Source organism: Dermacentor silvarum, chromosome 10 (assembly GCF_013339745.2).
Source record: "Dermacentor silvarum isolate Dsil-2018 chromosome 10, BIME_Dsil_1.4, whole genome shotgun sequence".
In the NCBI taxonomy this organism is placed as follows: domain Eukaryota; kingdom Metazoa; phylum Arthropoda; class Arachnida; order Ixodida; family Ixodidae; genus Dermacentor; species Dermacentor silvarum.
In genome coordinates, this window is record NC_051163.1 from 110,228,121 (window position 1) to 110,240,773 (window position 12,653).

A 12,653-nucleotide genomic window follows, 5' to 3' on the forward strand; every position below is an offset into this window, starting at 1 on the left:
AGCGACCAAGTGGTCGCGAGGCAGATTAATCCGTGCCATCAGACATACTGGCCTTGCAGATGTACAGGTGGCCGGCTGTTGGAAAGGAAAATTATGTCGATCTTAATATGGCAATTATTCAATTGATGTAAGCACTTCAGTCTAGGGAAATGATTTCTTTGTTCTAAAGACTGAAGGTTGCATTTTTAGACCTGCCGTTAAGGTCTGCAGAAATCTATAAAGTTAGATCGCACCGATCTTTGTTCTTTTTCTAGCCCATTGATGTTAGTTTTAGTGAAAGGGTTCCATCTTAATACAGCATAGTCTAAAATTGTTCGTACAAGAGATACGTAGGTCATAAGTCGGACAGAAGGAACCGATAACTTTAGAGCTCACCTTAGGAAAAAAAACCCTATGTTGTCATTCGTGATAATTTACTTAATATGCTCATTCCAGCTTAGATCGGTCAAAATCCAAAGATCTAGGTATTTTTAATGGGTTACTTCGGACAGTACTTTTAACGTTTTGAACGTCACATTGAAAGTGCAAGGGATTTTTCTGACGAGTTATTTTCATAAACACTGTTTTATCATAATTGATTATCATAATTGATTGAGTGCGCCATCGTGTGGACCCTGAAGCAACTTTCTGTAATGCTTAATTTAACAACTGGTCGCACGTGCTATCAATTTCCGAGTACAACACACAATCACCTGCATATAGTAATCTTTATCGCAATGATTTGCACTATGTCATTAATAAACATAAGGAGAAAAAAACAGGGGCCACAGATTTGAACCTTGGGGAACATCCGACAGAACTTTAACTGGCCTGGAACAGTGATAACTGAAATATATGTATTTCTGTTTTTGTCTCAGGTGTGCCGCAAGCCATCTTTTTAAAAAAAACATGATTTTTAAAGATCGTGTTTAATTTAAAAATTAAGCTAGTGTGTGAAACTATATCAAATTCTTCCTTATAATCCGTAAACTTTCCATTAATTTGTTTGCATTATAGTTTGATTTTACGGAATTATGCACTCGTTCTAGCAGGCAGGTTCAGAGGTATTTTCCAAATACATGCTGGTATTTAGTGAGAAAACTGCTGCTTTCGAGAAACTACCATAGGATTACGAATTATGTGCTTCGAAACTTTAGACATTGTTGAAGTCAAAGAAATTGGTGATCGAGAATCTTTTTTTGGCAGTTTTATGTGTTGGTCTTATTTTTGCGGTTAACTAATCTTTCGGGAGTTCGCCTTTATTTATTGACGGAGTAAAAAAAACGTGAAAACACCTTTCAGAAAGTCATTGGGGATGCCGTCTGTGCCAGAATTTTTTTAGCATCCATTTTCACCATCATGTTCAGGATACCGTGCTATCAGTTAGTGAGGTTCTATATAGGCGGCAAAGAAGAAATAAATATGATGAAAAATTGTTATGGTTTGTAAATATAGATTTGAAATGCTCAATTGGAAGCGTCCGAAATTTTTGCGGAGTCATTAGTTTGTTTGCCCGCAATATGAAAAGCGTCGCAGTCCTCTGATTTTACTGACTCTGCCCGCCAGAACGTTTCAGCTGACGTCGCAGTAAAATTGGGCAATAACTTCTCATAATTTTTCTTGTCATGACTTACTGGAATTTAGGTTGAGAGGATACTCCTGATATCTTCTCTTCATAATGCAAGGTATTCGAGCAAGACCTCTTGTTCCTCTTTATTCTTTTTAGCTTCCGCTTTCAATTTAATGCCTCTCTAATGATCTGTTCGTTTGTGTGTTTTTTATGCGAAACCATCAAATGGCCCACTGAGTGAAAAAGCCGGCGTCTGTAGTTTGTAGCAGCGAAACTGCTCCTAAATTCCATTGTCTGCGACGCCACGTCACGAGCGGGCCTCGACAGAGCAGAGCGGGCGAACGGGAACACCTGCAGGGACGATAACGCGCTATATTATGTGTTGCGTAAGGGGAGAGGGCATCGCTGCGACGCCACGTCACCCACGCTCTCGGAAGCGGCCGTGGTCCGTATCTCTCTCACCCCCTCTGGGCTTAGCTAAGCCCCCTGAAAAAAACCTTTAAAGTAGCGACATTCCTCCTCCCCTGCCCTCTCCTTTTCCTGGTCTCCTCGCCGCTCGCGCTTTCGTCGCTCGCTGTTTGGTCGTGCGCTCCCGGGCGCGCCGGCTTCGCCCGTAACGTTACGCGAGGTGAGACATTAAACATTGTTAGGTGTTTGCGCATGCATTTCACCGTATTTAAAGCGTGTTTGCTCATGCATTTTCACCGTATTAAAGCGTGATGATGGAACGCTATGAAAATGGCAGAAGCGGATGATTTTCGTGCTTTTTTCGGGAGAGTAACTGCGCACTTGTGTTGCCGCTTAGGGTTGGCTGCCTGCTTCCAGTTAGAAACCTCTTAAGGCTAGTTTCGTTGACAAATTCCTTTCAGTGTCAAGTTCGAGCAGAAACATCGGAGCTCTTTCTCTCACCAACAATGTATACGTTATGTACACAATGTTCATATACCTGCCAGAGCTTTATTTAAGTGTTATGTCGTCCACGACCAGTGTAGCGTACCTGCAGGCCAGAACACTGTCGCGGCTTGCACATATATAACGCCACTTCGCGAGTTATTTCTATTGCATTGATCAGGTTCTTTATTTGGCTTTCTAAAGACACTTACCCGGCGTGAAAGGGCTCAACTTCTTGGAATCTGCAAAAAAAAATCGGGACACTTTACAAACACGAGTGCAGACTATCAACAGGTCTTCAATTGGAAGACACTTGAATACATTACAAACACAGGGTGCGCGAACGCGAAAACTTGACTTCGCGTCGCAAAAAGAAACAACTGTCACAAAGCTGATACGCGCAGCACACGTTCGACTGATGACTTCTTCATTCATCCGAACATCCGCAATGCAAAACAGTCACGTCGTGAATCAGTCAAAACGTAAATGGAATCTGAGCGTACTTAGCGCGCGGCTAACTATACAGCCTCTTGTACTAGGGCGGTTTTGAAATACAAAGTGCCATAACTAGAAGATACTATTTATCTATGGTTTTCGCAATCTTAGTCCGCGCACCCAAATGTGGCGTCGCGCACACTGCCTTGCGTTCACGGGAGCAATAGCGAGGACGAAAACAAAAGGACTGTCGTGGACGAAGTTTGTACCGAATATTACTCAGGCGCAAATGTATAGCATGTATAGCACACACAGCCACCACGTTTTAATCAAGCGGAGTCGTGCAGAGAGCACATTCCCGTCAACGCGTGCACGACAGTTCGCGATGCTCCGTTCAAAATCCCAACGTATACCTTTCCAGCTGTAAAGCCTACTCGCAATAGTGAAAATGATTTACACTTGTCAAGAGCAGCCTGTCCTCGAAAAATATATTTGCAACGCCTAAAAACGCATGTACTGACAAAGCTACGCTCTCAGTATAGTACAATAACGCGCGCTACGTTTTTAGCACTATATATGACAGCAGACAGCCTACGCACTCCATAGCTTCATACACTTGTTGACGCCGAGGCGCTGGTTGACAGTAGCGCAATCAGGAGGAAAATATCTGAACGATAACTGCGAAAGCAAGCCTCGCACAAGTCTACCCATGGCTAAGCTTAATCATGCCCGAGTTCCGCAGCACGTCAACAAAGAAAAAGGCTCGGTTCGTAGACTTTTGCACCTTCAGCATACTTAAAACTTATCCCTAACGTAAAACAAAACAAAACAGAGTTCTTAAATCAAATTCCTTGCCAATGCCTCGCCGCAGCAACTCGATCGCCAACTGTCATGGCGACGACTGCACCGAGACGCGGAAAAAAAGAAAAAAAGATAGAGAAAAGGGTGCGAGATATACCACGTGACGGTGCTCAACCAATTCGCCAATTGGAAGACGCAGACCTTCTCTCCTGCCTCCTATCATGCTCCTCGCCGCAGCTACGGCGGCAAGATAAAAGAATGTTGATACCTTTGGTTTTATTCGGGGGGCTTAGGCTTAGCTGCTGCGCGCGCCTGCTGGCCTTGGTGGCCGCTGATGCTTCCTCGGTCTCTCGGCGCGCAAGACGTCGGTGGTATGCGGCGTTGGCACCGCAGGTTGCTGCTGCTTGCTGGCTCCGGCAGCGCGTACCGCTATATATACATTACTCGCAGCGCGAAACTCGAAGGATCGACCGCTCAGCGGCGTTCAGTTGGACATTAATGGTTTCGCATTCACAACGCATAACAATCGCTTGGGTGCCCTCGGATTTCTTTTCTTAAAAATAATCTAAACGAAACGTGTGGTACAGTCATATACAATGTTCTTATAACCACTCCCAGACAAGATGCACATTATATGAGCTGCTAGCGAAATCACCATAATGAAAACAAAGTTTTCTAATGTTCATACATCATCTAACTTGCAAAAGTTGCGGAACGTAGTAATTTTAAGGTTTACATTCAGAAAACAACCTGAAAATGTCAGCAAAACAGCATGGTGATCGGAGATTCCTGGTACGACTTCACAATGCATATTCTCACTCGTGTTTCCGCTAACAAAAAAGGAATCAAGAACTGATTGTGAATTTTTTTGGACTATTTCCAGGCAGCACACGAGCACTGGCCCAACGCTGGCATTTAGGCGTAGTGCAACTCTCTGCAATGCTGGCCCAGACAGTGCCAAGACTAGGTCAACATCGGGTCAGTGCAGCAGCCAATGTCTTGCTAGCATATGGCCAGCACTGGGCCATATCATGGAGAGTACAAAATATGAAGAGTACAGCCTCGTCAGGACCTGACGGAATTCGGCGGGAGCGCAATAAATATGGCTCAGGCGAAATAAGTGTCGTTCTAGCTTACATTGTTAATTTGTCAGTATCTTCAGGAATTTTTCCGGGTGCGCTAAAAACCGTTCGAATAACACCAATCCATAAAGTTGGTGCGAAAGATCGAGTCTCAAATTACCGGCCAATATCTATCTTGAAAAATGTCGCAGTTTCGCCCGAAAGGCGAAGCATCAATTGCGATAGCAAATTAGTAGTGAGCTATACGGAGTAAGGATAGTAGTTTTATCGGCTGCATGAACTTGGACACATTCGCTTACTAACTGAATTAACAAGCATGGAACAAGCACGCTCACTTAGAAGCGACCGATCACAACCGCCACCCTTCGTTAGAAGCGGGGATTAGCGTGAAGGCCATTCTCCCGACCCTGGCAAGATGACCGGTGGAGGGCAAGAAATTAAGTCACCGACTTTCGTGGAAAGAGTGTCAACCCCCTGTTTCCGGATTGTCCTCGTCCTTGCTTCGAAGGTGAAACATTAGAGGCGGAGTTCGGTGAACAATACGACCCCTCTGATTGGTCGCATCGAGGTCATCTGATTCCCTAGCCGGGTCAACTAGGGAAGACCGATGTTTTATAAGGAGACAGCTTGAGTGCAGTGGTGTGTCCTGTCAGCGCGCACAAGCAAACATGAATATGTCACACTCGATGACCGCAGACAACCACTGTCAAAACGCTGGCCTGAGCAAGCGCGGTAGCAGCAGCGACCGAAGGTTCTTGCGGTCTGTCGCTTCAACGGAAACTGAGTGGCGAAAGCGCAGCGCATACAAAGGTAAGAGCCGTGTGAAGATCGCTTTCAAGATACGGTGCGCGCGACAGCCCGAATCCGCGCAACGTACAAGTACTCAGTTGGAGGCAGAGTAGAAGCCGCACCCCCTCCCTCCCGCGCTGCCTTCCTGCTTTCCTCCTTTCGGGTGGGAGATTGAGTCGCGAGTTCCTGTCGCAAGATACGCATTTGGTGCCGCAGCTAAACGTCGCCTCCCCTCCCTCCCATCCCCCCACGGACTTTCGCACGACGGAAGACATCGCGTTTGCTCTCCGCCGTGCGTTCGCTCTCCGTGGCGCGCTTTCACTCGCACATACAGCATACGGCGCAAGGCGACGATTTTATCGCCCTTGCACTTTATACGAAACCTCACGGCGACGACGACGACAACGGCAGAACTCCGCTTGGAGTTGTTGCGTCCCGAATCCGCCGGGCGCATTCTTTGATTGTTTCCCATCGAGGCAGGCCCTTTCATGAGCGTCGCCCAGACGGCGACAGTGCCAGACACCGACGAGATGGACAAACAAGCGCCCCAACTCGGCAGTGCCCATTCTTTGGGTGCTTTCCCCGATACCACCCCCTTCATCAGCGTCGCCCAGACGGCGACGCGGCCCGACAGCGGCAGTGACGTTCGGACAAAGAAGCTCACTTAGAAGCGACCGATCACAACCGCCACCCTTCGTTAGAAGCGGGGATTAGCGTGAAGGCCATTCTCCCGACCCTGGCAAGATGACCGGTAGAGGGCAAGAAATTAAGTCACCGACTTTCGTGGAAAGAGTGTCAACCCCCTGTTTCCGGATTGCCTCGTCCTTGCTTCGAAGGTGAAACATTAGAGGCGGAGTTCGGTGAACAGTACGACCCCTCTGATTGGTCGCATCGAGGTCATCTGATTCCCTAGCCGGGTCAACTAGGGAAGACCGATGTTTTATAAGGAGACAGCTTGAGTGCAGTGATGTGTCCTGACGTGTTCTGAAATGTGCTCAGACTTGTAGTGAGCTGAGACTTTCAAAGTGCTCGACAAATAAAATGTCGACAAATGTTGATTTTGATGTTTCATTCAAAGTGTTTAAAAAGGAAACAAAGAAATATCTTATCGATTCTGGTCTTTGTTTTGTATAACACCATTATTACTGCTGTATGTTTAAATAACTGCATCATGTGACACTTGCAAGAGCAGGTGATTTGCATTTATATATTTTCAGTTATGTGTTTGTGTATTCTGATGTCAGACTGTACAGGGGAGCCGAGGCCTTCGTCAGGCATTCCAGCCTTTAGCCACGGCTCCCTCCTTTGTACGAAAGGAAAATAAACTTCACTTCACTTCACTCTCCCATGGAGTGGGCTTCCATATTTGGAGCCACTGTAAATATGTAAAATAAACCCCTTTTTCTCTCGCTCTTACTCCCGGACGTACTCATCCCTCTGGCTGAAGGTGCACCGGCCTAAACGCTACCCGAGTCTCAACAGAGTGTCCATACAATTGCTATCGCAGTAATATATTTTCAAAACTTTTGAAAGTGGCGCGGTTGACAGGCTGTGGTCTTTCTTGACTGAACATAATGTAATCTTTAAGTACCAGTTCGGTTTCCAAAAAAAATAGGTCAGCAGAGCAAGCCCTTCTAGATAACAAAGACAAAATCATTGAGAACATTGTAAAACAGAAGGTTACACTTGCCCTTTTTTATATTTACGGAAGGCTTTCGACTCGATCGATCATAAAATATCAATACATAAACTAGAAATGTACGGGATACGTGGCGTCGCTAATGATTTAATAAGAAGTTATTTAACGAATCGTAACCAATTTGTTCAGATAAATTATATTGCCTCTGACATTTTACCTATAAAACAGGGTGTATCGCAGGGCTCAAAACTGGGCCCACTATTGTTCTTAATTTATGTAAACGATATTGTACGACTCACCCGACTTGCCAATGTATGTCGATGGTACCAACGTGTTTTTTACATCTAATGTCACTTCCGAACTTACTGTAATCGTTAATGCGTATCTAAATCGCTTGTCAGTTCGGATGAGAGAAAGTAATCTATAGAATTAAATACTGCAAAAACAATATACATTTTATTCAGAGCTCGTAACAAGAACATGCCCAATGACATTAACATTTATTTCAATGGAACTGCAACTAACCATGTCAAAGAACAAAAATTCTTAGGCGTATGGGTTGATCAACATTTATCTTGGGGTTCACATATAAGGATGCCCTTTGTAAATCTGTCGGTATCATTAATAGGATAACCCACCTGACGCCGTTTTGGCTCGAACAGCAGTTATACAATGCTCTCCTTTACTTTAACATCTGCTATGGGGTCTTGGGTTGGGGAACAACTTCAAAAACAAACTACGCAGTTTCACCTGAAAGGCGAAGCATCAATTGCGATAGCAAATTTGTAGAGAGCTATACGGAGTAATGATATTAGCTTTATCAGCTGTATAAACTTGGACATGCAGCAGCACCGGCAACACGCAGAACTGTTGTCGACGCCGTCGGCGTTTTGCCCGCGTTCGCTCAAAATGCGTGCGGCGTTGGTGACTGTTGCCGGAGCCTCTGATATAAATAAGCACTTGGTGCCACAGCTAAACGTCGCCTCCCTTCCCTCCCCCTCCCCCACGGCCTTTCGCGCGTCGGAAGAAGGCGCGTTTGCTTACATATATGGTGATTGTAAAGGAGGAAAGAGACGCCTACTTCTGCAGCCCTTTTTAAGGGAGCACGGCGGAGATCAACTTCCGGTTCGGATACGAGCGCACGTCTGCTCCTCGCGCTCCGACTCTCTTCGAATGTTACGCGAGCTGTTCGCGTTTTCACCTCCTGCTGTCGCACATCCTCTTCGCTGTTGCATCGGCCACGCATCGAGACAAGCCTCGGAAAGGTGCGTTGCTTGTTGGCCGTTTTACGGCCGCTTCTTCGCACCGGCGGGTGGCCTTGCTAAGCCTGATGCATGGCCACGGCGGCATTGATGGCCGAGCCCGGGTCATCGACGCTACCACCATCTGCTGACCATGAACAACAACAACCGGGACAATCACCTTTGACGGCGCCAGCCCAAGATTTGAGCAACGAAGCGACTACGCAGCGTCCCGAAGGCGTTCCAGGAGCGTCTACCATCGGACGCTCTGCTGAGGCCCATGAAGAACGATGTGAGCATGCTACCGCTGACCAACAACATAGACGCGAACGCCAGAAACGAAAGAACAATCGGGAACTCAACGAACGCAGCCGCAGCCGCCACCGTCGTGAAAGAGACCGCTCTGCAAGCCTTTCAACGACGGCCAGCACGGTATCAAAACGAACGCGGCGCGACTCTTTCACGTCATCGGTCTACGAAGATGCGTCCGCCCTTTCCAGCGATGAAGACAACATGCAAACGCAAGCAGTACCGACGTCTTCAAGCCAATAATCTGATGTGACAACGCCACCACAAAAAGAGACTGTACCGCCCGCGTCTCAAGAACTGTTTTCTTACGCATCCTCAGCTGAAAAGCTAGAGGCCAGTCGAGACGCCGGAGGCTTCTCCCAGGACGCGTTCGACGATTACGGCGACGGAGGAGCGTGGGAAGTGCAACAGCGTAAGCACAACCAAACACGGCCCGAGAAGGAAACACTACCAGAAGCTTTCGTGCTAGTCGTGAAACCACGGGTAAATGTGGCGCTCACGACTGTATCAAGCAAGGACCTCCACCGCAACTTCGTGACGGCCACATCCGCTGCCGTCGACACCAGACCTTTGACGTACGCGTTACAACCAGCATCTAACACCATAAGATTGCTCGTTTACGACAAGAGGCAAGCTGACGGCAGTGGCGCACTGACGGGGGGGGATTCGGGGGTTGTAACCCCCCCCCCCCCCTGAGGCCGACTTAACCTCCCCTTTTGTTTAACCCCTTTTCTTTCCTTACGCATTTGAGTGCTGCAACTAAGATGTAAGACGCGAAATCGTCTGCACACTCGCAAAAAGCGCATTTTTTTTGACAATTTCCCGTGAATAAATCGAAATTAGTGTTGTTTAGATGGTATTGGCAAACTGTCAACCCCCCCCCTGGCAGAGATCCTGGGTGCGCTACTGGCTGACGGGCTTCTCATGCTTTCGCAACTTGACGTGAACCGCGGGCAGATACCAGTGCAAGTCTATCAAGCACCCGGCCGAGACATGTGCCGAGGCGTAATATACAACGTCGACTGCAATGAAACGAAGGCTGAACTCCGCGCAGCCCTGACCTGTGAGCACCGACGTATCCTTGACGCGCGCCCAATGGGAAAGCGTGGGACATGTTTGCTGACATTTGAAGGACGCCACCCCCCTAACACTGTTGTTTACTACGGCCGCATCACCCGGTTTTCAATTTACGAACCTAAAAGCATTGTGTGTAAACGATGCTATCGCTCGTTTACAATCGCTTTGGACATAAAAAGGATGTCTATCCGAACGAAGCGGTATGCCCTACATGCGGCAAGACACACGAAGGAAGCAGTGCTGGCGATGAATGCAAACAGACAACGCCCAATTGTGCCGAAACTGTGAAGAAGAAGGTCACACGGCTACTGACCCGAAGTGTCCAGCGAAACTGAAGTCAGACGCAAACCTCGCTAAGAAAATCCGCTCACGGCCCCGCTCTCGTCGTAAAAGGCATGACGTGCACCGATTGAGAAGCCTCCGCACAACTGTCCAGCCCCATGACGTTAAATCGACGCAGCACCGACTTGAGGACGAGAACGTCTCAACGCAGCCACGTACCTTAAAGGAAGCATGCAGTGAACGAGATTGTTTCAAAGAACTGCGCACAAACGACTGCGAGAGCAAGCGGCTCCAACCTCAGCTACGCAGGAGCACTCAAGCAAACTCGACCAAGTGCTTCTAAGCCGGCGAACGTTTCGCATTGTACCACCCCGATGCCACCTTCACCATCGCAGCTGGTCGACCCATCGAAAGATAGTGTCGAAGTTGAGGTCGCAGAACTCGTACGACAGAACGCCGAACTGCGGCGGAAGTTAGAAGAGAATGAAAAAGTGGTCGCAGTTTCACCTGAAAGGCGAAGCATCAATTGCGATAGCAAACTTGTAGAGAGCTATACGGAGTAATGATATTAGCTTTATCAGCTGTATAAACTTGGACATGCAGCAGCATCGGCAACACGCAGAACTGTTGTCGACGCCATCGGCGTTTTGCCCGCGTTCGCTCAAAATGCGTGCGGCGTTGGTGACTGTTGCCGGAGCCTGTGATATAAATAGGCACTTGGTGCCGCAGCTAAACGTCGCCTCCCTTCCCTCCCCCTCCCCCACGGCTTCTCGCGCGTCGGAAGAAGGTGCGTTTGCTCTACATATATGGTGATTGTAAAGGAGAAAAGAGACGCCTACTTCTGCAGCCCTTAAGCGAGCACGGCGCGGAACGCGCGTTTGTTCTCCGCCGTGCGTTCACTCCCCGTGAAAGACGCGCCCCTCGCGCCCTTTCACTCGCACATACAGCGTTCGGCGCGCGGCGACGATTTCTTCTCCAAATGACGTCATACGGAACCTCACGGCGACGGCGACGGCGACGCCGACGGCAGAAATCTGCTTTTGAGTGTCCATATAATTGCTATCGCAATAAAAAGGCATGCAGCTCTACTCGAACGGCTTCGCTCCAAGCGGCAGCAGCAGCCATGTAATCCGCAGGAACCCACTAAAACGCAAAAACCAGCCTCTACTACCATAACACAGCAGACGGACCTGGCTCTGCTGGTACAACAAATTTTGCATCCTCTCCTCCAAGCGCAGGAGCAGCACTTCCAGCGACAATATGGCTTGCTCCAGCAGCTCTTCGCCTCGCGTCAGTAGCCACCCAGCTTCGCGTACAGCTCTCGACGGTCCCACTCCGCACGTGCTACAGTGGAACTGTCGGGGGCTGGGAACCTGTGCGGTGGAACTGAACCTCTTGTTTGACGGTGTCGGCCGCCCTCTTGCGCTTCTACTTCAAGAGACCAGTGGCACAGATCAGACACTACGAAAGTTCAATGGTTATTACCAACCGTCAATAGAGCATCGAAACAGGAAACGGCACCGGACCCCGCAGCCCAGTGGTATCACCGGTGCAACCGACGAATTTGTGATACGGGGACAAGCGGCGGTATTTGTGCGCACAGACATTCCGCAAACACAGATTGACACGTCTAAGTATTCGACTGCCGTGCAGGAAGTGGTAGCTGTCCGTTGCAAGATCGCAAAGCGCAATGTAGTACTGGTATCGGTATACATGCGCCCGGAAGTTAGCTCCCGCACACGCGGTTCGTTCACATGGATTTGCGCTTTGCGCAGATGTTACCCAAACGACGACTTCCTGATAAGTGGCGATTTCAACGCCAAGCATCCGCAGTGGGGCTATGATTATCACACGCCCCGTGGAACGGCACTCGTAGATGCCACGGCGACAACTGACTTAGTGCTCGCAAATGACACCGACTACCCCACCCGAGCCGCGCTGCATAGTGGACAGCGTAACACGACCCCGGACCTGACGTTGTCCACACCAGACTACGTGAAAGACTGGCGATGCGATCCAGACGCTTGGGGCAGCGACCACTATCCACTGTGGATTACTTTGAACATGGGACGAAAATGTGCGGCCGGCCGCACTGTGCGTACGATCAGGTGGGATGCCTACAGAAGAGCATTTGCGGAGCAGCCCAAGACTGCATCCGTGAGAGAGCGGGCGTCACACGCCCTGCGAATGGCCACCACTAAGACGGAGGTAAGAGCTGATGCACCGGCGCCGGACATACACATACTAAACCTTTGGGACGCGCGCAAGCGAGCACAGTTGATGTACGTAGAGAATGGCCGACGACATCGCGACCGTGTGCGACTTCGACGTCGCACTGCCGTCACAAGAAGATACGCCAAGCGCCTGTATCGGGAACGTTGGAGCCAGCACTGCTCATCATTCAATGAAAGAACTGGCCTCCACAAGGTGTGGTACACGTTCAAGGCTATGACAGGTCAGCGTAAAACACGCAGTGCTATTTCAAACGTCTTGCTCAAAACTGGCCAGTCAGTCACCCAGCTCCAAGATGATGCCGCGAAGATGTTCTTTCCCCAACC

The 12,653-nt window shown here is 48.7% G+C and overlaps 1 protein-coding gene across 1 annotated transcript in view; it reads left to right on the plus strand.

Annotated features, from left to right (window-relative positions):
• Positions 1-4,595, plus strand: part of LOC125941096 (uncharacterized) — a 10,780-nt gene extending 6,185 nt beyond the window's left edge. The window contains exon 3 of the mRNA XM_049658032.1: positions 4,560-4,595. Coding sequence (XP_049513989.1) covers positions 4,560-4,595 — 36 coding nt within the window. The remainder of the gene's footprint in view (positions 1-4,559) is intronic.
• The last annotated feature ends 8,058 nt before the right edge of the window (positions 4,596-12,653 follow it).